At 42.4% G+C, this 27,037-nt stretch overlaps 1 protein-coding gene and 1 long non-coding RNA gene across 8 annotated transcripts in view; one reads left to right on the top strand and one right to left on the bottom strand.

The window, feature by feature from the left end:
• The window catches only part of ZFYVE1 (zinc finger FYVE-type containing 1), a 26,824-nt gene extending 3,811 nt beyond the window's left edge, over positions 1 to 23,013 (top strand). For 5 of the 7 annotated variants that reach the window (XM_075754309.1, XM_075754310.1, XM_075754308.1 and 2 more), the window contains 10 exons: positions 12,925 to 13,429; positions 15,370 to 15,584; positions 17,652 to 17,758; positions 18,728 to 18,836; positions 18,991 to 19,088; positions 19,187 to 19,304; positions 19,682 to 19,852; positions 20,626 to 20,806; positions 21,306 to 21,419; positions 22,496 to 23,013. In XM_075754309.1, the coding sequence (XP_075610424.1) occupies positions 12,925 to 13,429; positions 15,370 to 15,584; positions 17,652 to 17,758; positions 18,728 to 18,836; positions 18,991 to 19,088; positions 19,187 to 19,304; positions 19,682 to 19,852; positions 20,626 to 20,806; positions 21,306 to 21,419; positions 22,496 to 22,728 (1,851 nt within the window). In that variant the 3' untranslated portion in view covers positions 22,729 to 23,013. Of the gene's footprint in view, positions 1 to 12,924; positions 13,430 to 15,369; positions 15,585 to 17,651; positions 17,759 to 18,727; positions 18,837 to 18,990; positions 19,089 to 19,186; positions 19,305 to 19,681; positions 19,853 to 20,625; positions 20,807 to 21,305; positions 21,420 to 22,193 lie in introns of all 7 variants that reach the window. The other 2 variants (XM_075754311.1, XM_075754312.1) reach the window with 2 other exon arrangements.
• On the bottom strand, positions 9,863 to 27,037 carry LOC142602053 (uncharacterized). The gene is made up of 3 exons (XR_012835703.1): positions 25,542 to 27,037; positions 11,637 to 11,866; positions 9,863 to 10,619 (listed from the first exon to the last, which is right to left on the bottom strand). It is a non-coding gene; the product is annotated as an uncharacterized LOC142602053 (long non-coding RNA).

Raw genomic sequence — 27,037 nt, 5'->3', positions numbered from 1 at the left:
ATTTAAATGTCATGGGCAATAAAGCCAACTTCCTTATTGTACAGGAATGGTTCTTTATCAGATCATAGCAGTTTGATCAGAACAGGGTTGAAAAAGCTCTTCAAAAATAATCTTGCTTTGCTCCCAAGATGTTGAATCAGAGCTCTTCCATCTGGAGTGATCCTCTCTTCCTCATAGCTGAATACTTACGTGACATTTCACAGCCAGTGTCAAAGCAGTTTGAGAGTTTTCAATTAAAATATTTTCTGGCAGCTGGAACTTAAAGAGTGCTTGCTATTATAGTGAAGTTTCTGCTACTGAGCATGAGGACCTGTATTTAGAGAGGGCTGTCAGATGACTAGCTAGCTCTGAAGACAACTTCTGTAGCATCTTTTGCTCTTGATAATACTGAACAGCCAATTTAGCTGTAAGAAAGTGATCCTCAGTCTCTTCTTTTGTGCTTCTTATTAGCAAGATTCTTGCTGATTACCTGCAGAGAAATCCTTAGAATGTTCTTTATTTAAACCAACTTTTTGTCCAAAAATGCCAAAACAGTAATAACTTGAATTGTGGAGATTCAGGGTTTGAGGGTGTGTGGCTTTTTAAGCTTGAGCAGACAGGAGAAGGATTTATCAGACTTATGGAGTCCAGCTGTCTTTAACTGTCTGTTTTCTGACCTTTGGACCTTGAAGATTGTTGCGTTAGTTAGGAAATAAGAGAGGAAACTGCTGACTTGCTATCAGTGGTAGATTCTGCAATAGCAATGTTAAATACTAGTCCTATAAAATTAGGCAGAACTAGTTATGCTGCTGAGCAAACATGATGGATTGAGATACTTGCTGATGTATGTGCATTTACAAACCTCTAACTTCAAAGTGGTTCAATGGGATGGAAACACAAGGCAGAGATTTCTTTTTTAGTTTCCTTTGGAACTTAGAGTTGTTAAGCTCAATGTTTCATCTCATTGTTCCTGTTGGCCTCTTGGAGGTGGTAGCTCTGAAACTGAAGGACATTTATAGCGTGTAAGGAATGACTGAGGTAGTTTCAGGTCCAGAAGCAATGTAGATTAATCCATAAGGAGCTGTGCCTGACCAAGTTAGTTTTGCTGAGAGGTGGAGATTCTCAGGTGGAGATTCTCAGCTTGGGCTCAGTACTGCGCTGATACGACTATGACAATTCTGAGATCTGCATAATTGTCTTTATGCCATGTTGCACAGATGTGCTGGCCTGCTCAGATGTAGTTTGGTGCTTTTTGTGCTTTGCAGATATAACTATAAGCTCAGAAAGCTGAGGACTTCTTGTGCTTGTTTCAAATCCACTTAGTCAGGAAAGGTCCCATTTTAAGCCACCGCTTGTGGAGCAGTTTTTTGTAGAGAACTGATGGTAGCTTAAGTTTGTATCTGTGAAATGCAAGCTTCTCTGTGACGTTCATCATAACAGCACTATATCTGAGCTCCTCAAAAAGAAGTTGGTTATCTCATGTTAAGAAAATGCTGTTAAAGGTTAAATCCAAGTTCGTGCCGCAAGTCTGTGGAACAACCAGAGAGAGGGTGTTCCTCATGGAGTCCAACCCCAGCTGTCTCACACAGCACACAGTGTGATGATTTGCGACTCTTGTGAGGTAGTCCCCAGACATCTTGACCTACACCACAAATTTCCTTTCCTTCTTCCAGGACTTATCGTCCCTCCTAAGACCTCATTGACTACTTCTATCAGAAAACAAATCTTGTCCATGTTTTACAAGTTGGCATCACCTGTAGTTTAGATCCCATTCTAGGTCCTTTTTCTCAGGCTGTATCATGCAGTTTCCCTTTACACAGTCTTAAACTTTTGGCCTTATCTATTGCATATCTAAATCTGAGACTTGAATCAAATTGTTCTTGATAACTGCGGCATCTGTTCGTTAATTGGCTCTGACATAGTCTATCTTCCTTGCTCATCTCTACTCAGAATGATATCGTGGGGATTACTTCCTCAGTCAATTGCTTCAGTCTTCTCACTGCTCTCGTTACACCTTCCACATCTCCTCTTTCCTGCGTTAGACTCAAACTGCGTGCCTTGTTTTTTTCATGTGCGCAAATTCCCCAACTGAATCTCCTGATCTGCTCTGTCAAGATGTCAGCTTTCCTTTCTTATCTCTAACTTGCTGAGTTTTCAAATAAGCATCATTGTACTGTCACTAGTGCTGTCCCTTGCACACAGGAGACTCTTCCCTTAAGAACTTACAGAACCAATTCACTGATCTTTTTTAAAACTCCGCTATACTTGTGGATCTATTAAGAAAAACACAGCAAAATAAACCAATAAAAACACAACTGCCGTTAGCAGAGTGTTTCGAGTCCTGATAGTGTCTCACTGTCTCCTGAACTTTTCCACTTGCCTATATCTGTCTTTGTCTCTTGTACTTATGTTTATGCAGTTTCTGGAACAGTATCCATTTTTGCTTTGTCTTTATACAACACCTTTGCAATAGAGCTCTTTAGCGTAAAGGAGAGAGTTACGTATCAGTTGTGCAGTGAACTCTATTTACTACGACTTTTGAGGTAGGGGAGAAGAAATGTTTAACAACGCATAATAACAATTTGATATTTTATCTTGGGGAGCAGAGAGTTCTTACCACAGGATCAGAACTTGGTTGTAGTGTCACTAGTGGCTTCTATGATAACACTTTGTCCAAAGCCCTAATTAAGGACTCAGCACGCATACTTTATAGAAGTAGAGAAAGTCTTTCATTGACCCCAGAATATAGGGGGCATACTTGATTGTTATCACTCTGCCTTAAAGAGTTCACTGATCTTTGACCAGAAGCTAGCTCTGTCACAAGAAATTACCCAGTCTCTGGGTTGCAAAGAAAAATAAAAGGTACCAACTTTCTAGCTTGTCTTACTAAGGAGATGGGAAGAAAAGAAAGTTTTTCTTCTAGCTAGTCACAAAAATAATATCCTCACCAATATAATTTTATGTGGGAAAAAGGAGCATACATTTACTACTGGATCTCCCCTGAGATACCCACTATGAGCTCCCTTTCTTCAGTTAGCAGAGTCTTTTTATTTTGCCAATAGATATCTCAATTTCCTAAATCCAGCCCCATTTATTGAGTTCTTTTTGTTCCTGCTAGCAGGGTTAGACACCTAAAGCATTAAGCTCTTTCCTTCAGCAATACTGGGCAGGATCTGTGTAATGCTTTGCAGTCAGTTTAGATGATGCAGAATGACCCACAGGCCTTATTTAAATGCGGTCCATTTTATACGATCATTAAATAACCAGCCTCTAGCAGTGTAACAGTCCATGTGTCCACCTCTGTGCCCTCATGTTAAAAAGTTACAGAGCGATAACTCTTTAGAGGTGCTAGCTGCCTTGCTTTTCTCACTCCCACTGTAAACCTGATCATAGAATTATAGAATAGTTGGGGTTGGAAGGGATCTTTATAGGCCATCTAGTCCAGCCCTCCTGCCATGAGCAGGGACATCTCCAACTAGATCTGGCTGCTATAAGGTCTCCCTGGAGCCTTCTCTTCTCCAGGCTGAACAACCCCAACTCTTTCAGCCTTTCTTCATAGGAGAGGTGCTCCAGCCCTCTGATCATCTTTGTGGCCCTCCTCTGAACCCACTCCAGTGGGTCTGTGTCTGTCTTATGTTGGGGCCCCCAGAGCTGGATGCAGTACTCCAGGTGGGGTCTCACAAGAGCGGAGTAGAGGGGCAGAATCCCCTCCCTTGCCCTGCTGGTCACACTTCTTTTGATGCAGCCCAGGATACGATTGGCTTTCTGGGCTGCAAATGCACATTGTTAGGTCACGTCCAGCTTTTCATCTACCGGTACCCCCAACTCCTTCTCTGCAGAGCTGCTCTCAATCCCTTCACCCCCAGCCTGTATTGATACCAGGGGTTGCCCCGACCCATGTGCAGGACCTTGCACTTGGCCTTGTTGAACCTCATGAGGTTCACAGAGGTCCACTTTGCAAGCTTGTCCAGGTCCCTCTGGATTGCATCCCATCCCTCAAGTGTGTCAACCGCTCCATTCAGCTTGGTGTTGTCTGCAAGCTTGCTGAGGGTGCACTCAATCCCACTGTCTGTGTCATTGATGGAGATATTAAACAGTAGTGGTCCCAATACAGACCCCTGAAGGACACCTTTTGTCACCAGTCTCCATCTGGAAATTGAGTCGTTGACCGTGATGAAAGTTGACTAATGAAAGTACTGTGATTTTTCCTTATTACCTACTGGTTTGAACCTGACCAGAGTCTAGGGATGAGAGAATGGAGAGTAATTAGGAATGCTTTTTCTAGTCAAGTATTCTTTGTCAGTCAATGCAAGCTGATGTATGTCTTCTAAGAGAAGATCACAACCTCTTAAATCTTATTGCTTGCTTGCTATAGTAGAAAAGCAATTGTCTAGCAAATAGTACTAGTTCCTATGATACTCTTGCTTGATATGCTGTTGGGGGAATGTTTTTGTTTTGTGCTGTAGAGTAGCAGAGTCAGCTGTAAGTTTCTGGGAATTTTAGTCCATATCCTGTAAGCTGAAGAGTCACAGCTGGTATATTTGCCATAAATGTAAAGGAGGAAGAATTAGTATAGAAGGATCCAAGTTTTTTAGGTCAGTGTGTTCTGTAGGATCAGGATATATCATTTCTATCCCTCATCACTCTTGTTGTATCATTGATAAGTTTTCTTCTCCTTTGTGCTTCAGAGAGGTTTTCTTGCCAAAGTATTTTTGGGAGTTTGCTGTCCTACAATCCAGGAATTTTTCTCTTACTACTTTGCTATTTTTCAATATTCCTCCCATCTCAGTCTGTTATCAGTTTTGCAGTTCCATCTCCTACACTAAAATGCACTGTTTTTCCGTCCTTGGAATAAAGTAGTAGAGAAACTACTAAGCAATGGCTGGTTAGGACTGTTCTTTCTTCCAGTGGACATACACTAGTATTTTGAAGAATATTTTTAGAAATGGGAGAGGAGCCATCCGTTCAACAAATGCAGAGTTCCTTTAACAGCCTTTGGCTGAATCTTAGCTAAATTGAACATAGCCACTTAGAAATACTGCTTTTCTCTGGAACTGCTCTTGCACCTTCTTCATGATGCAGCTCTCCTGGGCTGTAATTAAAGTCAAATCTCTTGCCTGATTCCTGTCTCTTTTGTCTATATGCTGAAATAAGTGCAGGTCTGGAAGCAAAGGAGAGCATGTCACAGGTGAGAAAGCTGGCAGCAAGCCACTCTGGAATTACCCACTGTTCAATTTGAGGAGTTCCTGAACAGCTGGGGTTGATGGGGGGAAGGGGATGTTCTGGTACTTCCTCTGCTGTACCCCTCTTTCCACTTATCCAATGAATCCCTTTGGGCTCCTGGGTGCAGCCAGCAGGAGCAGGATGTCAGTGCTTTGGGGTGCATTCGGGAAAGAAAAGGGAGCTGGCAGCTTGCTGTCCTACAGCCCTTCTGTCCTTTCCATCTCCTCCACTTTCTCACTTCTGCAGGGGTCACTGGGAGGCAGATGTTGCTGCAGTACACCTTTTACTTTTTCACCTGGGTTGTTAATGCCTTGCTGTAGGAGTGCATAAAGGCAGAATTTTTACAGTGCCTTGGTCTGCCTGTCAAAACACCCTGCAATTGGGAAAATAACCAGAGTAACTATTTTCTAGGAAGAGAGGAACTGTAATACAAGTAAGTTTGTAAATGCTCTTCTTAAAAGGACAGTTGTATAAAGTAGTGTCCAGGCAGGTAATCTAGTTACCCTGAGTATTGAGGAAGATTAATAGTTACAACATGAACTTGCTCACTGCCTTGCTGTCTTCTGGGCAAGTCTCTTCACCTGGATGTGGTCTTTGCTGCTATGGCTGTGACATTGGGGTGGCAATTTCTAGCTGTGTGGTCAAATTAACATCCATGGAGAACTTGAAAGCTACTTAGGATACAGAATAATAATTTCGGCTTCATTGTTTACTGTTCTCTTTAAGTGCTACATGACACTCTTAAATTAGTGTTATTTCTGCAGCCATTGCATTTACCTTGAAGTCTTTATTAGTTTCAAGTTCTTGCAAAAGTAGTTTTTCAGCTAGCAAACAGGTTAGTGGGCTGTCTAGTCTTCTGCTTTCAGCAGTTTCAGGTAACTCAGCTGTCATCTACAAGGGTAACTTATCTGGTAATAGCAATATTTCAGTTGGTATTGCCTCTTGGGTTAGGGAGGAGTCCAGTCAAATCAGATTATCTCCCATCCCCTTATATTTTTTTCTACCTCTGTCTTCAAACCTTTGAAATAGGGTCTCTCTCTTTGGGTAGGGTTGTTAAATAGGATTTAACTCTTTTCTCTTTCCCTCTTTCAGGAAAGAGTCCTGTAATAGACACGGGCAGCCTCCACCCTTCATTGCAGCGACCTGTAGGTCCTGTTGAGACTCCTTCTGTTAAGCTCTCTACAAACCCATGACAGTACTGTCCTTGAATTCCTTTGTCAGTGGTGGGAAGGAGCAGGATAACTTTGGTCTGAAAAAGATATTCATTGCAGGGACACTATTTTCATGGGTGTGTACAGAGCCTAATAGAACAAATCTCAGCAGAACCCATAGGTGGTACTGCAGCCAAGGCAAATAAGCAGGTACAAAAACCTTCAGTTTAGAAAACACCCCTAATGCAAACGCTTTCCTTTGGTTGAGCCAGACCTGTACCCAGCGTGGGGAATAAGATCAAAACTAGCAGAAGCTGAGGAGGAGTGTTGGAATCTAACCTTAAATCCTTGGGGTGTTTCTGTTCCCTACTTTATTTTGCCCTCCCTGCATCTGCTGTCAGGTCACTTAGCTTGGGCTTGAGCCTCTGTAGGACTCTGATCCTGAAAATGCTGATGTCCACTGTCAGCTTGGCTGAAGTCTAGGACATTACTGAGGACAATAATGATAAATATATTTACATGTTTGCTGGGTCAACTTATTCCTGAATACCAGCTTGTAACTACTAGTATGAATTATGCAATTTTATAAACTAATCCATTGACACAGCCCTCTTCGGAAAACTCTCCCAAGCTACTATGAAACGTTTACATAGTAACAAGTAATTCTTTGAGCAGTAGAATTAATGAAGTCTAATTTCTGAGATGTCTGCCTGCCATTATCCAGTGCTTACCCACATCTTCTGTCTTTCGGGTAGGAAGCAGTGTGTGTGCTATCCTGCACCAGCCAGCATGCTTAGGAGCTTGCAAGCATGGGCATGACTGCTCACCTTAGCACTGTGTCTTGGTGGCTGTGTGGAGTGGACAAGAGACAAGCTTTTTCCTCAGAAAGGTCATTACAGTCTTTCTTTTCTACTCTGCTGTTTATTTTCACCAAACTTTTAGGAAATTTATGTTTTAGAGGTACTTATTTCTCTGTCAAATATGGCTATGCAGTTGCATTATGGATTTTAAGTTATATGTGGTACACTTGAGTAATGGCATAAATGACATTTTCCGTGGGAAGTCATGCAGAAGAAAAGGTATAGGAGACAAACTAAGGTAGGAAACTAGAGCTGCTTGGACTTAGGTCGACCTTGATTCTTTCTGAGCACCTGCTTATGATCAAAATCTTCTCTCTTGTTTGGAGGCCTCTGAGAGCTGGGAGGGAGTAATGACCTCCTGAGGTCCCCTCCAGCCTGAATTAGACATCTGATCTTAGCAGAAACAGGGTTTGGATTATGATAATTTAGGGCCCCTCTCACGGCTCTGCTATTGTCAAGGGTTTCATAGAAGAGAGTTTCCCTTCCTGAAAGGGAGCTACCCAATCCTTTTTCTCACTTGGTAGCAACAAACATTGGGGAATATCAACAAAAGTTTCTCCTGGAGCAAAAGCAGGGAGTTTCCAGCTGCTTTTTCTAATAGCCTGTTGCAGTTGAGTTGCTGGGGTAAGCCAGCTGCACTTCTTTGCATTCATGCACTGCCTTTCTGGGAGTGATTGTGAGGAGCTCTGCAGAGATGTGAAGTTTGGTGGCAGCACTGTACTGTGGTGCAGGTTATTCTTCTCAGATTTTTCTTATAGGCTGTAGTTAAAGGAAGAAAGCTGCTTTATAGGTTTCTCTCTCTGGTTTGTTTTCAATATACACTGAAATTCTGATGTAATGACCTAATGGTAGGACCTGGGGCTTTATGCATGCACCCATAAGACTTGTGTGTGAATCTATCTCTGGATAGGAACTCAGTTTTTTTACAGTTAAAACACAACTGCCAAATTTTAGAAGCTGTGTTGAGGTGGGCAGATCTGACAGATCTGTTCTGTTTCCTGGTTTAATGATTGATCTGATATTCTGTCCTTAAGATCAATTACCTAAAATGGTCTCAGTTTTGTGTTTTAGAAGTTCAGGGTTGCTTAAAAGGTTACAAATCTTGTTTTAACTTGCTTCGCCATTTCTCCTTCTGATTTCAGATGTTAGTTTGAATTCTTGTAAGCATTATCTTTTTAAAATGTTTTCTGAACTTGTATTGCCAATGTTAACTAATGCTTTTAGGGAAATAGTGGGGTTTTTTCCCACTTGTTTGTTTTGACCGCTTTTCCTTGAAGACCAATTTGTTTCAGATGTTTGCAGTTTTATGCTGGTATATATCTGGATGTGCTGTTACAAATCTTGTAGCTTATTTTTCCATTCATTGAAAAGTGTGTTAAATTTATATCCTCTTTATTGATTTAGTGGTTGTATGTCAGAAGATATTGTCGTGTGCTCGTTCTCAGACAAGTCTGAGAATTCATAAATTTATTTATATGATGGTATCTTTCTTGTTTGCAAAAAATGTATTTTAGTTATTACAAATATTCAGAATCAGGCCAAGCAAAGAGTAAGATTTCAAAACACAACAACAAAAGTACCAATGCAAGTCAAAATGACAGTGTAAGACTAGCAAATGAAGGCGATTTGATGAATACTATGCCAAACACTCTTGGTTTTTGTTTTGAGCTATTGTGTCATCCTGGCACAACTCTGTCTTTGTGTGCTGCTTCCATGAATATTAGTAAACCTTAAAGGGTTCATAAAGAGTTTTAAAAGGAGGAAAATGTGGTAAAAATGTCTGATTCACTCGATGTGTTTGTTTTTCCTGGAGGCAGAGTTAAAGTTGTATGAGTACAGGTCATTGGAAACTCCATTCTATTTTATGGATTTTTGTTCCTAAGCTTTTAACATGTTATTGTTTTAATAACATTGTTTCCAAGAAATTATAGGCAGGAATGTAATTTTAGCAGTTTTTGTGTTTTGCCTCTTTTATTCTACTTTTATTATGGCTCGGATCTAGGAAACTTGTTATGTTAGGTACAATAGATTTCCAAGTATGGGTGACAAGGAAACTTCAGATCTAAATGTGTTCCATGGCAGTGTGGTATGAGTTTTTGTGTCCTCCTTAGAGAGGACTTTAGCTGTAAAGTTCTCTGGTTTTCCTGCTGCAGACCTTCACCTTCAGTTCAGCTCAGCTTGGGTGGAGTGACTGCATGGGGGGCCGGATGACAGTTGCTAACAGAAATGTAGTTAAAACTATAAAAGAAGGCTTAACCATGATTTTAATCTGTGATGGAGTAAAACCTATTATTTCTAGAAGAGAATTTTCTTCTAAGATGTATAACAAAAGTGTAAACGAGTCTCTGATACTAAAATGGCAAAATAGAGAAGGGGCTGGAGAGATATGCCTCTTGCCTTAGGTTAGACATACAAAGTTTTCATTCGTAATTGACATTGCTGTGCAATTTAAGGAAGGTTGTGTATTTACCCTCTGCTGTTCATCTCAGACATGTGGAGCTCTTGGGCAATGTGGGAGCAGACACAGCTATGGAAACATGAGTCCTTTGCACATGCAGCAGCACGTGGTCCCATGCCAACTTCATTAGAGATGAGAAGCAAAATGGAGAAGTGGGACTTGAGCCCAATGGGGATTAGTACTTCAACACACTTACTACACTCACTCTGACTTTAAATGTCTTAATGGAACTTGCTCAAGGGAAGTAAATTTGACTACTGATAAGGGGATTGTTGTGGGTGGTTCTTTGAGAGTATCATCCCTATGCTCAGCATTGGTTAAAGACGACAAGTGCACAAGAGCAAGGAACACCCATGACATACAAGCATATTCAATGAAAGGAAGGGGTTTTTTTTTTTATTGGTTTGGTTTTTTGGTTTTGTTTCTCTCCACACCCCCTCCCCCCACATGGAATTTATTGTAACAGGATGTTGCAGGATCCAAAATTATAACTAGGTTCACAAAGGCGTTAAACAACCTCCTAGAGGACAGATCCACTGGTTCTCTACCAAACGTGAGTGTCTAGATGCAACCACTGCTTGGAAAGTCCGTTGACATCTGACTAGAGAAAGCCGGTAAACCATACTAGGAAACATTTACTCTTTTCGTGTCCAAGTTCTTTCTTACCCATTATCAAGTCTTGTGAGACACAATGTTAGACTAGCTGGATTTCAGGACATTCTTGTGCTCCTGAGTGACTTGCTTGTCTGAATCACTCCTGAGTTCTGTCCTGCAAAGCAGTCTGAAAGATCCTAGAGCCTTAGGAGGGTGTAGGAGCTCAGTACTTTGGGTGTCTGATTTGATATTCAGAGTAACTTCTCTGCTGCAGTGATCTGGATTATTGATCTGGAACCAACTTTTCTTCTGTTTGGCTCAGCAGTCCAGCTCTTCTTTCCACAATAAGTTGCCCTGGCATCAGCAGTTGTTAAAGTACATTGAATACGAAAGCAAGCTGGTGATGTGGACATTTGCATTAGCTCAGCTTGGGACAATTTCAGCTGCAGTGGAGTTTGTGTGAGTTGACTCCTGTTTCTTACTGGTGGGAATGCATTGCGGAGCTACCCTTATCCCTGTGGTCCCTATTGTCCTTTGTGTCTTCTGACATTACTGACTTGGCGCCTTCCACACAGTCTCCCAAACTGATACCGGAATAATAACCAGTGCTGCCAGAAAGACCTTAGTTATTAGTTGTCCTGCCAACACTTAAGCAGCTGTTTGAAGAGTGATATTTCTTTGGGCTGTCCAGGGAGTACATAACCAGAATGATCTGGTCTGGTCAGACACTGACTCTGGCAAAAAGAGGGTCTGCCACTCTCATGATAAGAAGTTTGGGAGGCAGGAGTTAAAACCAAAATGATCTGGAGAAGAAGTTACATTCCTTTTTTCTTACATACACCTAACATTAATATGTTATCAAATCTGTGAATGTTTTTAGGAGCTATCCCATGAACTGAGAACTTCCTTTAATCCACAGAGACATTTCCAGAGACACTAAGAGAAACTGCTTCTGTCGTCTAAACTACCTTCCTCATGACAAGCTAATAATCACAGCTACCAAAAAAGCAGACCCTCTTGTGCACATGTAACTTGAGTGTATCTTGATGGTCTCCTGCAGACACCAGAAAAGATTGTGTTGAGAGCATTTCAATTTCTCTGTTTCCTGTTTTCTTCCACACCATGAGGCTGCTTTGAATGCTTTGAGTCCATGAGAAGCCCCACAGTCCACAGTTTTTCTTTCTAAGCGCTGTTCCCAACCACAATCTGGCACACCAGTTAGTTTTTATTTTTTGGCACACTGACTGTTTTTTCTTTTCCTTCAAAGTCTGGATGCTGCTAATAGATTTGACCAGAGCAAATGGGGCTGACTGAGCCTTAAACTAATTTGCTGATCTAAGAATAAACTTGTTCAAAGAAACCATTTATTACCTCATGGCCTCTGTGGATCGTGCATTGTGAGACCTTCCAACTGTACTTGCGGGGGGCAAATAGCCAAGGAGCTTCCAGAAGTTGAGAGGCAGGCGAGAGGGGATGGAAGCCCTGGTCCTCTCAGCTGACAGGGATTCCTTGAGGAGGGAATCGTGACAGAGGAGGTGAATTTAATCCTTCTCAAAAAGTGCCTCTGTCATGTTCTCTGTCATATAGCACATGGATAAAACCTGTTGGAAGAAGAAAAAGCAAGTGATAAACAACCATAACCAGAAGTATGAAACCTTGGAAAGCCAAGGCCATATTCTGCAACGAAATCAAGGCAGCCTCTCATACAGAGCCCTAACCTGTTTCATTGCTTGTTTATCTGTTCCCTGTTGCTCTAATATCCAAACACAAAATGCCTTATTCTCTAACCTAAATAGCATGATGCTAGTCATTTAATCTATGTGAAGCCAAAGAGAAGTTACCTGCTGAAGGCTGTCTACTCTCTTCTGCTTTTGTGTGCTTTGGTTTTTTGTGGTTTGTGGTTTGTTTTGTTTTGTTTTGTTTTGTTTTTTTTTAAATGATAAAGCACAATACAGTAAATTAGGAAATGGATCACTGAGGTAGTTGTCGCACTTCTATAAAAGCCAGTTTGACCTGCTTCAGACACTTGACTCCAGCACACAATTTTGCTTTCTTCTTCTCTGTCCCTCCTTCCAGCTGAAGAATTGATCAGCTGGAGAGCAGCAGGAGTGGGACAGGCTGTATCTGAGAGCCCCTGGCTGTGGGTAGATGCAGCACAGCTGCACAGAGGAGAATTTTCTACCTAAAGAGGTGCTCAGCCTCTGTTGATGAGGCACCTTAAGGTGACAAAAGCACTCCTCTGTTTTGCACTTGAATTTGAATGCTTGCCAGGAGACCAGTGCTACTGAGAGTGTCTGCCGTGCTCCAAGTAGCTGTTCTGGCAGACTTGGAAGTAGGGTTGTGCTCCCTTCTCTGAAAGGACTGTCTCAGGGAGCGGGGCGAGGTACGAGAGGTTTCGCTAGACAGGTAATCACCATGAGGCATCACTTCCAAAACAGCTCCATGAGCCCATTAATGTGTATGTGTTACAAAACTGTTTTCTAAGATTTTTTGCTTTGGACTTCTTGGTGCTTTGGAAACTTGCGATGAAATCTGAACAGGAAGTAAACACTCTTGTTAATCTTATGAATCCTGAAACCAGCTGTGTTTTCAGTGTTTTCTACTCCAGTTGCATAGTTATAATATTTTTCTCTCTCTCTCTTTTTTTTTTTTTTGGAAGGTAAGGAATGAAGAAGACTTTATTAAGAAACTGGACTGCAGTCCTGACCAGCATCTAAAGGTAGTGTCCATCTTTGGGAACACAGGGGATGGCAAGTCTCACACCCTTAACCACACTTTCTTCTATGGCCGGGAAGTCTTCAAGACGTCTCCAGCCCAAGAGTCTTGCACAGTTGGAGTCTGGGCAGCCTATGACCCTGTCCGCAAAGTGGTGGTAATTGATACAGAGGGCCTCCTGGGGGCCACTGTGAACCTGAGCCAGAGAACACGGCTGCTGCTGAAGGTCCTGGCCATCTCTGACCTTGTCATCTACCGTACTCGTGCTGACAGGCTCCACAATGATCTCTTCAAATTCCTTGGTGATGCCTCGGAGGCTTATTTAAAACATTTCACCAAGGAGCTAAAAGCTACCACAGCCCGCTGTGGCCTAGATGTTCCTCTGTCAACTTTGGGTCCAGGTGTCATCATCTTTCACGAGACTGTGTACACCAAGCTACTGGGCTCTGGTGAGTAGGCAGTAAGAAACTGAATTACAATGTGCTAAACGCTATCTGTAAGTTATCAGGTTGCATTGAATATTCAGCGTTCTTCACTACCACGTAGAAGATGTGGTTTGGGCTTTGCTCTCAGTTGTCCCAGTCTGGGAGTCAGGCTATGGAAATAGCAGAGCATTCCCTGATGGAGCTCTGACTACCCCAGATCAGCTAGAATAATCCTCTTAGCCAGCTGGACATCGACACTGGCTAGTCATGATGGGAGTTCTGCCAGCCATAGGAGGGGTCATCGTAAAAGATCATGAGTTTGGGTGATACAGCAGGTGAAGGTGAAAACTGAGACACCCAGGGATTTTGGCAGGGATATGGAGGATCCTGTTGCAAAAAAAACTAAAATAAAACTCTGTGTAGAAACTAAGATGAGCAAGAATAATGAAATCGATGAACTTCAATACTTACGGTACCCTCATTCTGCTTTTTTAAATTCTGTGGACCGATGTCATTCTGAGGCTGATGTGAGGTTGGGACTGGGGTTGTGGTGGCACAGAGCTGATAGTTTAACACTTTGCTCTGCTCAAGTATCTGATATGGCCAAAGCAACAGGCCTGGCATACTATTATTCCCATCACTTGCAGTGTTCTGCACTATTACTTTTAACTTGGTTTGTGTCATATTGGATTATGCATATTTAAACTGTGTATTTTATTTGTATGTCAGAGTGAAATGGACTGTCCTATGGAAGTCACAGCACATTTTGATTTTGACTATACAGGGATGTAAATTTCTTTTCCTGGTCCCATTTTTCCTGTGTTTCAAAAGGCATGATGAAACCTTTCTTCATTCTGTCCGTTTCTGATGCTTTGATGAGCAGGAGCCCCAGTGAATTGGCCTGCAGCAGCTGAGTCTTAGTCCTGTTGTCTGTGAACATCGGGGAGTCTTCTGCTGTGTAATACCACAGTAGCTCCCTGCTGGCCCACATTCTCATTTTGGCTTTTCTAACCAGTGGAGGTCTTGAGATAGCAGAAGAACTTGGCATTCTTTCTGGTTATTATTAGAGTGCCTTCTTAGTTACTTTTAACTTACCTGCCAAGGCAATTCCTTGTTTTACGTACCAATTTGCTGATTAGCAATGCAGAGTTTCATATAGTTGTTGAATTTTACTGTTTCAGCAGGTCAGATTTAGTGACCCATAATGATAGTTGCACCTGTGTGCAAACTCAGGGTAGTAAAAAAATTATATTTTATGATCATTTTTGATCATGGTAGGACTAGGAAACAAACCTCTTAGCATGTGGATTTGCAGCAAGCTATAACCATCTGTCTCGATGGATAATCAAGACAAGTGTGTTTATGTAGTTTTAGGGCAGGGAAAAAAGGGGCCTGCCTTATTCCGAAATGTACAGCAGGCACTTGGAAGCAGGTAGCAGAATGTGGTCGGCTCTATGGAGTCTGACCTGATGTGGCCAGTTCTGAAGTGCTTCACCATGTACAAAGGGTTGATAGAGGCTTGGTCTTCCTTGTCACAGGCTTGACATGGAGAATAAGCAGCCCATGTCAGGTTGATGTCCTCCACTTCTCAGGTGCTGTGACTAGCTATACCAAGTTATGCTCTGGTGAAAAGAGCTAACAAGTGTGCTGACACAGAGTTTCCTTATATTATGTCATAAATCGCTTCTTATTGTGGATGTCTCTGTTTCCAAACCTAGATGTTTCTGGTTTTATGTATGGACCTTGGTCTTCGAATCTAAAGCTGTGTATCAAAAAACAGAGACTGCTTTCAGAAACAGCTTGTTTCTTTTCCTTCTTGTAAAATATAATGATAACTGCATTCGAGATGTATTAGAAGGTTTAATTAGGAAAATTAGCACTGTGTTGCAATATGAAAGCACTGTGCAATTTAAATGTTTTAAGCAATCAGTTGTTTATATTTTTGCTGATACTCTTATATATAGATCATCCTTCTGAGGTTCCTGAGAAGCTCATTCAGGATCGGTTTCGGAAGCTAAGCTGTTTTCCTGAGGCTTTCAGCTCAATCCACTACAAGGGAACAAGGACGTACAATCCTCCAACAGATTTCTCTGGACTTAGGCGAGCTGTGGAACAGCAGCTGGAGAACAATACCACTCGGTCACCTAGACAGCCTGGGGTTATCTACAAAGCACTAAAAGTAAGTGGAGAAGAATTCGTCACAATCTTTATTTGTATCAATGTAGCTAATAACTGTCAGTTGCAGCTAATAAAGGTAGAGCACATGAACCAATGATGCAGACTTGCAGATGTCTGGAAATAAAGCAAGTCTTCCATGAAGATGATGATATTTGTGTAACAGCCAGGTAGGCTGGGTAGGTTTTTTTACTTTAAAATAAACACCTTAGAAAAGACCCTGAAAGGTCAAGAAAAGTTGAAGAGCAAAACAGCGCAAAATCAAAAAAACTGAGCTGAGAAGAAATTGCCTGGAGAAGAAAAAAATAACTGATGTTGTGAGTGACAAGCACTTAATGACAGTGATTTACAAAGAGGAGGCCCAGAAGGAGTTATTGGTGAAATTCCTAAGGATGGCCTCAGCACAAGGGGAGGGAGTTAATGGTTGGCAAAAGCTAGCACTGAGTGTAGTGTAACCCAAGGGCTAGGAGGCACAAAGGAGGAAGGAGATGTGTTGGTAGCTAGGAAACAAGATGGGATCAAGCCAATGATGTATCATTTCAGAGGTGCAGCATCAGATCAGAAGGCTGATGAAAAGGAATTTGAGAGAGCAGCTGGTGATTTTCTTAGAAGGTTCACTTTGCTAGGATGTCAGAAGGATTTTCAGGTCTTCAAATTTGCAGTCTGTCCTACAAATTTCCATACATTGCTACCACTACCTGATTAGCATCATATTTTCATTGGCCCAAAGCTGTCATGGGGGAGGGGCAGGCAGAGCTGGGGCATATCTGCAGAAGAAGGTAGTGTTAGCAGTCTTTTCTGATGTTAGTCACAGCTGTTGGAACAGATAATTCCAGCTGCTCTGTATTTGGGGTAGCTGAAGCACGGAGGGAAGTATCAGGGTGACATATGCACAGTTCCTTGCATTAGGGAGCGGACAGGCAGCAAGGGGAAAACAGCTGGAGAGGTTAATTCCAGTTTAATTTCTAGGACTTTATTGCAATAATCAAGTAATGCAGTTTCAGATATAGCTGCTAGTATACTTAAATTCATGTCCAGTAAAGTGGTTGCTGTGTTCAGATCACTACTGACTACAAATTGAAGTTTTTTGCATCGCTTCCTGAGGACACAAGGCTTGCTAGAGATCTATGTCCATCTCCTCTAATTTTTGAATCCATTGGCTAGTATCAGTCAAGTTTGAAAGAGATCTTAGAGATAATTTCCTTGAAATTCTGTGAAATCAGATGTCTACATAGAGAAGCTGTGGTGAGAGATATACGTATGTCTGTGTGTATGTGCAGTCAACCCTCGCTAGACAGCAGAGATGCTTCCCCCCAGACTCCGTGGGAGGGGAGAGGGAGGAAGAGAAAGGCAGCCCCTATAGTTACCTCAGCTGTAGGAAGAGTTTCAGTTAGACCTTATGCCTTCAAAGATCTCCATCAAGAAAACCCCTAACCATCTGCTAGGTTCCAGTGCTTACTTTTTTTTTTTTAACATAACACCCAAAAGAACTGAAAAAGTTATGAGTGCTAAGGCTAAGGACTGACTTAATCTGAGGACAGATGCTCCCAGGAAAGGGAACAAATCCCTTTGTCTTGGTCTTGCAGTTTCACCAAAGAGCAATTGTTCAAGGGGCCAGAGGAAAGCTGAGGGCAGCACTTTCTGAGCTGAGGGGCAAAGAATGTATCCTCATATACCATGAGAAATGACTCTTTGGGTTTCCTTGTGGAGGTTTCCAGAATGTAGAGCCCTTTTAGCAAGCACCCTGCTATCTTGGGCATGAGTTGTATGCACAGGGGTGGATGCAATCTTCTACCACCCATTTCTGCTATAAAATTCAAAGTAGGGGCAGGAGGAGAAGAAAAGAGTAAGTATCTTACAAGCATTCAGGTCACTTCCATGAGATTGTCTTCTTGCTTGGTTTCTAATCTTTGACTTGGTTTCCAGGTTAGTAATGGATTATTTGTTAGCTGTGTACTCTCTCTCTGCCTCTCCCTCCAGTAGAAGACCCATGCTTTTGCTTGCAAAAACTTTCTTAAAATGTCTGTGTTGCTCTCAGTCCCTTACTAGTTCATTCTTTTCTGTTTGGCAGGCTCTAAGTGACCGGTTCAGTGGGGAAATCCCCGATGACCAGATGGCTCACAGCTCTTTCTTTCCAGATGAATATTTCACATGCTCCTCCGTGTGCCTCAGCTGTGGGTAAGTAGATGAGAAACGCATTCTCATTCTTCTAGAAGGTAGTGCTGCCCTGGACTCCAGCCACGGAACATGAAGTTTCTGTGACATCTTGACACCTGACATCACCTATCATCAGCTAGTAGTTCCAGGCAGAATTTGCTTGAAATTCAACTCTTATGTGAATTGGATGGCTGTTATTGCCGCATCCCAGCTGGATTAATGATCTTTGCCTACTCTATTTTTGTGTATGGCTACAAACCTGTTCTGCCCATGTCTTTTCCCCAATGCACGCAGGGCAGAAAGAAAGGAATGTCTAAAGGAATCCCCTGAAATTTCCTATGATGATTTTTCCTGCCATTTTTATTACTTAGACAGTATAAACAATCCTAAAGCACACATCATCGTGGGCCTGGGCTGTGTTCAGTGACTCGATCTAAGGGGAGCGCTAGGTCTGATTAGAGCTTGGCTCGTAGCTCTCTGGGAAGAGCCCAAAGATTGAGCCTGGAAGGGCAGTAGATGGCAGTCAGTGCTCTGAGTCTGTGAGCAGTCTATAGCAGTGTGATGTTATGGCTGATTATGCTTCTGGAAACATTTTCTCTCAAATGTGATATAGTGCTACGTTCCTGCTCTTTTATGCTCATCAGAGAATTTCTAGCAGCTCCTTGCAAAGGCTGCAGTGTTAACTCTATCCTGGTCAATTTAGGAAGGTTAGTCCTTCCTAAAATTCTCTGTGAAATTTAGATTGACTACAGTGATCGTTTCCTGCACTAAACTGTTGTGTGGTGCTGCTTTGTACTGTGGAACAGTTGCTACTCCTCCCTCCAGAGAGCCTGGCTTTCAATGGTGAAATATGTCATTGCTGTATGTACAGTTGTGACAATGGTTTGCGGTTACAACCCCTATACAAATGCAAGATAGTAACATAAATGTTGGATAACATCTGTCCTGTATCTAACAGCACCAGCTTATGGTTTGCTTTTGCATATTCAGGTGTGGCTGTAAGAAGAGCATGAATCATGCAAAAGAAGGAGTCCCTCATGAATCCAAAAGTCGATGCAGATATTCTCACCAGTATGATAACAGAGTCTACACTTGCAAGGTGAGTAGTGACACAAGGACGAGGTATGAAGAATGGAGAAGGAAAAGATGGCCCAATAAATGAGGAATATCATAGGCATGTGCCTGTTTTCTTGCATTTTTTTCCAACGGGAGAGATGCTCATGGCCTTGACAAGAAAAATTGATGTGTTATAGGCCTGTTATGAACGAGGGATGGAGGTCAGCGTGGTGCCAAAAACCTCTGCTTCCACAGACTCCCCTTGGCTGGGCCTTGCCAAGTATGCCTGGTCAGGGTGAGTGCTGCAGCTAAGATCACTCTGCTCTCTGTTGCCTCTACACTGCACTGGACTTCGAGTATCTCATCGAGGTAACCTGTCTTCCTCTTCTACAGATATGTGATTGAGTGCCCCAACTGTGGGGTGGTGTACCGCAGCCGGCAGTACTGGTTTGGCAACCAGGATCCTGTGAACACTGTAGTGAGGACAGAAATTGAGCATGTCTGGCCAGGGGTAAGTCTGGTCGCTGGATAGTCTTTGTGTATGTGTGCAGCCACGTGCGTGTTTATGTTGGTTCTTCTGGACCTTGATTACGAAAATGGATTGGCTTCCATTAGAGCTGGTCCCTGTCTCTGCTGTTTAAAGAACCTTTGCAAGGGCCTTCAATCATCTTTTGGCAATCTTGAAATGGCTAAGTTGCCAATTTATGAACACTTCATGTGAATGATACACCATTAAAACCTACTCCCGTGTTTCAAAGCAGGGCTGGTGAATTTTTTCTCGTGCTTGCCCTCCAGTTTAATAGGAGCAGTGGGTTGCAGAGCCATCTGCTTCTAAAAAAAATGAGTTTTCCCTGGTTTATTCTCAAATGGATATCTGTCTCATTTCAGACTGATGGATTTCTGAAAGACAACAATAATGCAGCCCAGCGTTTGTTGGATGGGATGAATTTCATGGCACAATCAGTATCTGAACTTAGCCTGGGACCCACAAAAGCTGTGACCTCCTGGTTGACAGACCAGATTGCCCCAGCTTACTGGAGACCCAACTCTCAGATCCTGGTAAATAGCAGCTGCTGCAGAGAAAAGCTTTGCTTAGCTAAAAACCCTTTTCCTCACCCTTTAAGTAATGTAGTATTTTGCAGATTCCAAATGCTTCTGGTTTTATTGCAACATGCCCTTCTCCTACAATTTTGAGAAAACTGTAATGTTTTCAGATCTTCCCTTTCTTGACGTGGCCAGAGAAAGTATGAACAGAGACTCTGCCCGCCCTGCTAAAGAGACTGTTTCCTCCTTAATTTTTGTGACCTCTTTTCCCAGCAGTATCCCAGAAAATCCTAGCTTGCATGAGCTTGCTCTTCAAAGCAAAAAATCAACATCTTGAATCTGGCTACTGCAGTCGATAGTTCTATTTTTATAGGTGCAGAGATTAAACTCTAGTTTCATACCAGATGCAAAAAGCTGGCCTCAACAATTCAACTACAAGAGGATTCCCTGTGCCTTGCAGGAAATGGATACTTCTTCAATGAAAACTGCCTTCTTACCCCCCACAAAGATCAAACACCCACCATTCGGCCCTGCATGATCTGGCTGTAATTATTTGTGATTGTGAATGAAGGGATCACAGCAATCTATTGGCTTAACCACTGTGCATCTCCCTGTCTGAATCACTTCCCTAGGGTAAAGTTATGGGGCTGGTAGCACCCCAAGTCTTGAGAGAAACTTTTTTTCACAATTTCAGTCTGAGTCTTGTCATCCTGGGATTCTGCTCTCTATTTTTCTATTAAGGAAGATCAAGCTAACATTTTTTTTTCTTTCTATGTTGCTCTGATTAGAGTTGTAATAAGTGCAACACGCCTTTTAAAGATAATGACACTAAACATCACTGCCGGGCCTGTGGAGAGGGCTTCTGTGATGGCTGTTCTTCCAAGACCCGTCCAGTGCCTGAGCGAGGCTGGGGACCAGCACCAGTGCGTGTGTGTGACAACTGCTATGAAAACAGGGGCATCCAGTTAGGTAATTCTGACTTGATTGTGACAGAATTATCCCTGGGCAATAGTTAGTCTGAAGTCTTTGTGCCGGCCTTCTGGATCACAACTATTCCCATTGGGTGTGGACAGCATTGTTCAAACTGGGCACAGAGATTTTAGTAGGGGAGCTCAAGAGCTCGACATCTTTCGGCAGGAAGATGACCCTTGCAATGAGCTACCAGATATCTGACCTCCTGGCAAAATTATTTTCTAATTGGATCTTTACTTTGTTTTCCTGGCAGCTGCTGATGGTGTGGAGCTAGCATCAGAGCAGGGATGCTGCGTTTCAGTAGAATATGTATTTTGTCCATTATTGCTGAAGCGAAAGTCCAATCCAAGATTGGAGATGTGGGAGATAAAAGCTGAGGAGAGGCCCCAAGCTGCCTTTTGGTTTTGCTGATGGTTTTTGCTAATGTAAATTAACTGAAACTTGGCAGAAGTTGTGCTGGACTGAGGTGTTGAGCCTCTACTCTTGTGTCATGCAGATGTGGCTGAGCAGCCTTCAGATGAGGAAGGGGGGACGCTTATTGCCAGGAAGGTGGGGGAAGCTGTGCAGAGCACTCTTGGAGCAGTGGTGACAGCCATGGACATTCCCTTAGGTGAGTGCTGTTCTCTTCTGATGGATTTTTTTTTTTCTAGAGGCATGTTTGTTTTCACAGAGGAAAACTTCTGATTAAACTTCAAAAGTTTGTGTGACAGGCTGGCACCTCCACTATGGTACCACTGTTGGTTGAGACTTCTACAGCCCCCTGCACCTTTCTCGCTTGATGTTTCCTCTTGGTTTTCAGCACATTGTTTTTGCAGTTCATACCTTCTCTTTTCTCCCTGTCGTGCAAATGTGTGTGCACCAAGCTGCGAGTAACTTATGCTCCCCTGATGCATCACTGCAGTGACCTGCCAACTGGAGTTCCTTAAAGACTGGCCAGTTAGGAAGCATTTTATTGGGTTTGGTTTTCTTCCAGAGATTCTGAGTGCCTTTTAAATGTGTTCATGGATACTGCTGGCACTTGGTACTTCTGCAAGGGAGGGCTGAGAATCTGAAGCTGTCCAGGTTGGTAATGATGAGAAAGTAATCAGTAATGTGATCTTCAGTGGTGAGTTTAGTACAGTGGAAGTATGCTGCTCTTTCACGTGCTGGGTAGCAGCTCAGGTATGGCAGCAAACACTTTGCATTTGAATCTTGTGCTGTTGGGCCTGACCTCCTACTCATTGCACAGATCGTTGTTCCACTGCTTTGCCTACAGCATGTCCTGCCATCACCCTTGTGGGTGTTTGTTGTCCGACTCCGTGAAAGGCAGAATAAATCCCTTTCCAGTTCAGACAGCACATGCATTTCTGAATGTTTGGTTTGGTGACTGTTTTTCTGGCCACAGCTGAAACTAAAGGTAGGAAAAAGCAGGTGTCTCAACCTCTCCAAGAGTCTGAGTAAGGGAAGATGCCACCATTTAAGGAGAAACAATCTATCCCTTTGAAGAGAGGCAGTATGTGGGAGAATGGCCTAAATGGCTACCCGTTGCACTAAAGTGTTCCGTCAGTAGGTCTTCTTCCCCTCAATGGCAGTGGTATGACTTGCAGTGTGTGAGTACTTCCACTGGAGTACATTCTTGACATGCTCATGTTCACAGGTTATTTTCTTCTCCTTCTTTCTCATCCCCCCACCTTGCTTCCTCCGTAGGTCTGGTAAAAGATGCTGCCCGACCTGCATACTGGGTACCAGACCATGAAATCCTGCACTGCCACAACTGCCGGAAGGAATTCAGTATCAAACTCTCCAAGCACCACTGTCGGGCCTGTGGCCAGGGATTCTGTGACGAATGCTCACACGACCGCAGAGCGGTTCCTTCTCGTGGATGGGATCACCCAGTCCGAGTTTGCTTTAACTGCAATAAAAAGCCTGGTGACCTTTAACCCCAGGCTCTTCTCCAGATCTTTGCAATTCTTTATGTTCTCAGGGTTACAAATGAAAATATCTGGTCTCCCTTTCACCTCTTAACCTGTTGCAGCCAGAGTGCATGTTTCCAGTTTCTGGCCTCCTCTTGTGTTCTATCCATCTTGGAACGCTGGGAATGAGCTTATGTTCAGCCTCTAGGTTTTAATTTCAAATTAACTGGGGAAGGGAGGGAGCTCCCTTGTAAATGAGCAAACCAAAATCCAGTGTATTTTATTCCAATTAAAAAAGAATATATATCTATATATCTATCTATGTATAATTTAGTATATTAAGAATGCGGTTGGCTAATGAAGCTTTGAGTGTTCCTAGTTCAAATGATGGATGGTGTTGTTCCTTACTATATTGGATCAGACTTATGGCCTTCTGATTCTTCTTTTGGAACGTCTTGCTGATCACAATGTCCTATGAGGAAGGTTTGGAGACTACGCTGCCAGGAAATCTCTGATGTCAATGTATGAATTACACCTGATAATTCAACCAACCCTACATCTGGAGGTGCCGTACTTCTGGCCATGGAAGAAGATTAAACCCAGATTCATTAGCAAATTTGTTTGAACTGTGATATGAGCAGTGGTCTTGCAGTGCAAGAGGTATCAAGTTGAAATAGACCCCCTGGTAGAGACCAGTAGAGCTCCGAAAGGTAAAGCAAATCATATGGCACATGGCAAAGCATTCTGATTTTGCCATTTCAACTTCAATACCAGATCAAAAGGTAGCAGGGTCTTGTTCTCCCTGACAATGTTCTCATATACTCAGGTTTTCTTCAAGTTTCTCTGCCAGCTTGTTGCAGATAAAAGTTTTGTCCAGAGTGGAACAAGAGAACAAGTTATGTAGGCAATTCTGAAATATGAAGTTTGAGTTGTTTGGGTTGTGATGACTTTTCTTTTTCCCCACTTTTTAAGTGATCCCGAGTCTATGGAGCCCTGTGTTCTCAGATGTGGTTGCGTAGAAACTGCACAGATTTGACTTATTTTTTTTTCTAATAATACAAACTTACAAATCCACCTGGAAAATGAGAACCTTTCTTCTTTGCTCCTAGCAACTGGCACTCACTGGACTTCATCCTTTTATTAAAGGACTGCAATGAATTCACTGATTTTATTATCAAAACCACCACTTAACCTAACTAATACTGTCTTGTACTGTGGATTTGTGGTTCCAGTTATAAGAAGTAAGAGACCATTGTGGATTAAACTGCCTAAAATTCTCCCTTCTTGGCTCACATAGACAAGAATTCTTCCACCACATGAGAGTTGTCTCCTCTTGGAGTGGCTGGAGTTTGATGCAATGTCTTGGAACTGTGGTATTTTTTCCCCAGCTTATTAAATGTGCTCTTGTGTAGATGAGTGCCCAACACCCTGGTTTAGGACTGTATTATTAACTGCTATAAAAGATTTTATCTTCTGAACAAGCGTACTGACTTTTTCCTTGTAACAAGCGGTTCTCACTTTGTCTCTGAAAGAACATACAAAGTGATTGCCCCTTCGCAACTACATCCAGCCTACACATGGAAGTAGACTTGGAGGACGTTTCAGGACACCTTCGGTACTGGCCAAGTTTACTGGGGACTGAAGTCTGCCATAAACTGACAGTTGCCCAAGGGAGGGCATGAGTAGGTAGAAATCCTGTCTTAAGAGACATTCTGCACATCCAGCATAATTCTGTGCTTCAAAGTATTTTTATTTTTTTAATGGGTGAGCAATGTGTTCTTGGTTTGTAGGCTGTGCCCTGTGTGCTGTTTATGCATGTAGCTTTACTACCATGTTAATGCACAAAGAGAAAGCAGCCATGACATTCCTTGTATAAAATCTTTGGCATCTGTTTCAACAACTTGTCTGATTTTTTAAATTTTTTTCCCTTGTCACAGCCAGAATTACTACTCAGTCAAAGAGAAAATATTGTCTAAATGTTTTTAGTATATATGCAATATTAGTAACTTAGCAACCTGTCAATATGCAGAGTCCATTCTTGGTTGATTATCTTGGAGCTGAATCTTTTATGCTGTTGCTCAACAAAGCAAAATCTTAGGTGGTGCTTAAACTGCAGCAGGTTTGGTGTTACTCTTTCTGGACAATGTTGAGGATTATTTGGGTTGTTTTCCAAAATGAAAAACATGTCTGTAAGGTTTAAGTTCACTGCTGCTTTCTGTACAAGAGAGCTTTTCTTTTTTCTGATAGTATGGGGTGCTGTGAGTACGTAGAGTATAAAATATGGTTATTAAATGGATGAGCTGTTTAAAGGGAATAGATGCTTATGTTAGCAGAGCCCAATGCTATTTGGTGTTAACACATTAGGATTCAATAAAAGGGCTCTAAATAATGTCTGTGGACAGAAAGGTCTACAGGAAACTTAAATGAAGGAAATAGAAATCCTGAAAAAAAATCACTAAAGTGACATGGGAGCATCTTGTGCTTGGGCTGGGACTGTCAGCCTGAAGACAAGGGTTAATCCTAGCAGTAGAAACCTGTGAAGAGTTTTATTCCTGAACTCTTAGGAGAGGTGCTTTGCATGCAGAGGTACTGGTAGTATCTGAGCAGAGTGAGTCTTTGCAAAACCTGTCAGCAGTTAACAGCAACCTTGCTGGAGCTCTGCAAAAGCCCAAACTGTGAGTGTGTCGTAATGGCAGTATGAGATGGGTCTGACACCCTGATGCAACTCCTGTATGAAAAAGTCTTGTTTATTTACAAGGGCAGGGATAGGAGGGGACTGTTTTCCAGGAAATTTCCAGATCACTATGTGTGTTTTTACCAAAGACAAATTAATTACTTACCATGAAATTGCGGTTGGTCGAGATGAGAGTGTATCCATTGGATCAGCTGGAGTTCACTGCAATGTTAATGTTTCAGTAGTTAAAATCAGCAGACTGTCTTGGTAAGATAATGAATTCAATTGGTCTGAGATGTGGCATGATAAAAGCATGTTCTGAGAAACAGAACGAAGTTGACTGATGTAAATCTCTTGCCAGAAAAATGATGTCAGATTGATTATTGGCAGATCCAGCAGCCTCTGCACCTCTTCTGATTAGGAAATGCTGTGAAAAACATCAAGTAAAATAAGAGTCATGTGAATTAACTGATGTACAAAGACATGCCCCAGGGAAAAACTAATTCTTCACCCAGAGCACCACACAATCAGCCTAGATTTGTAGAGGAAAAAATGTCTGATATGACTGCTCTATTCTGATGGATTTTTTTTTTTCTGTTGTGGGTACGTATGCCAATTCAGCATAAAGATTCATCTTCAAATAGGTGATGTGGGTTTTCCCTCTCCTTTTGTGAAGGAGATATATGTGAGCTTCCTATAGATGTGCACACTTTTAGTTAGACTCCCTACTCAAATCCTTTAGGCCGAACTTGGCTTAAATGTATACCAGGTGCACATTGCACCTGAGACTTGCAGCTAGGGAAGCAGATGGCAGAACAGCATGGCTGTAACATGTAGCTATTATCAGGGTAGCAGCAGGCTGCAACATGTAGCTACTTGCACAAGAAAAACTGCTTTGTCTTTCACTTCTCCCTCCCCCTTTTGGTTTTCCTGCTCATTCATCCTCCTGTCCAGTTCCTCACAGGGGAAGTTGCACTCGGTGCAGTTGGCCAAGGTATCCCGTATGTCCCTGTCTGTGTCACTTGTGAATTGGACCTTTGATTGTGTTCTGGAAAACATGACAACCCTTGCTAGCTTTTGATGTCAGCAAGAGTTTCTTTGTTGAAATAAACACCATTGTTATGTTAGATCTGCCTTGCATTTATGGTAGGTGTCTGTCTGCTGTGGCTGTGCTGAGACATTCACAAATGCCCCTCCCTGTTGCTTTGGGTATCCTGGGTTTTAACGTTGCAGGGCTGTGGCTTCCTACCTGGCCATCCACACTTTGCTCCTCTTCATCTCTTGGCTTCCAGCAAAAGCAGCCCAATGAGGTTTAAGTACTACTATCTATTTTGCAGCCTCTGGTTTTCATGTTTGATTGTCAACTGATGTTGTCAGTCACTGTAGCTCCACACATTGTGGCATTGTCCTTGCATTTGATTTATTGCTGAGGGCTGTAATATAATTTGGCACCAACAGCTATGTCTTTGCCTGCCAGTAATTTGAGTACAGAGAGTGATTTGGACAAGCGATAGAACTGTCTGGTTTTTGTTGTCTGTGTCCTGTCCCCATCCCCCGCTTTAGCTGAGCACTCTTTCTTAGTAAAGCAATGGTGACATGTATATTCTGTCAGTTACAGCACATAGTATATCATAAAATGTTTTTGTTCATAGTGCAGGCACA

Source organism: Balearica regulorum, chromosome 5, assembly GCF_011004875.1.
Source record: "Balearica regulorum gibbericeps isolate bBalReg1 chromosome 5, bBalReg1.pri, whole genome shotgun sequence".
Lineage (NCBI taxonomy): Eukaryota > Metazoa > Chordata > Aves > Gruiformes > Gruidae > Balearica > Balearica regulorum.
The sequence above is the reverse complement of the archived record's forward strand: the minus strand, read 5'-3'. Positions and strand labels throughout refer to the sequence as shown.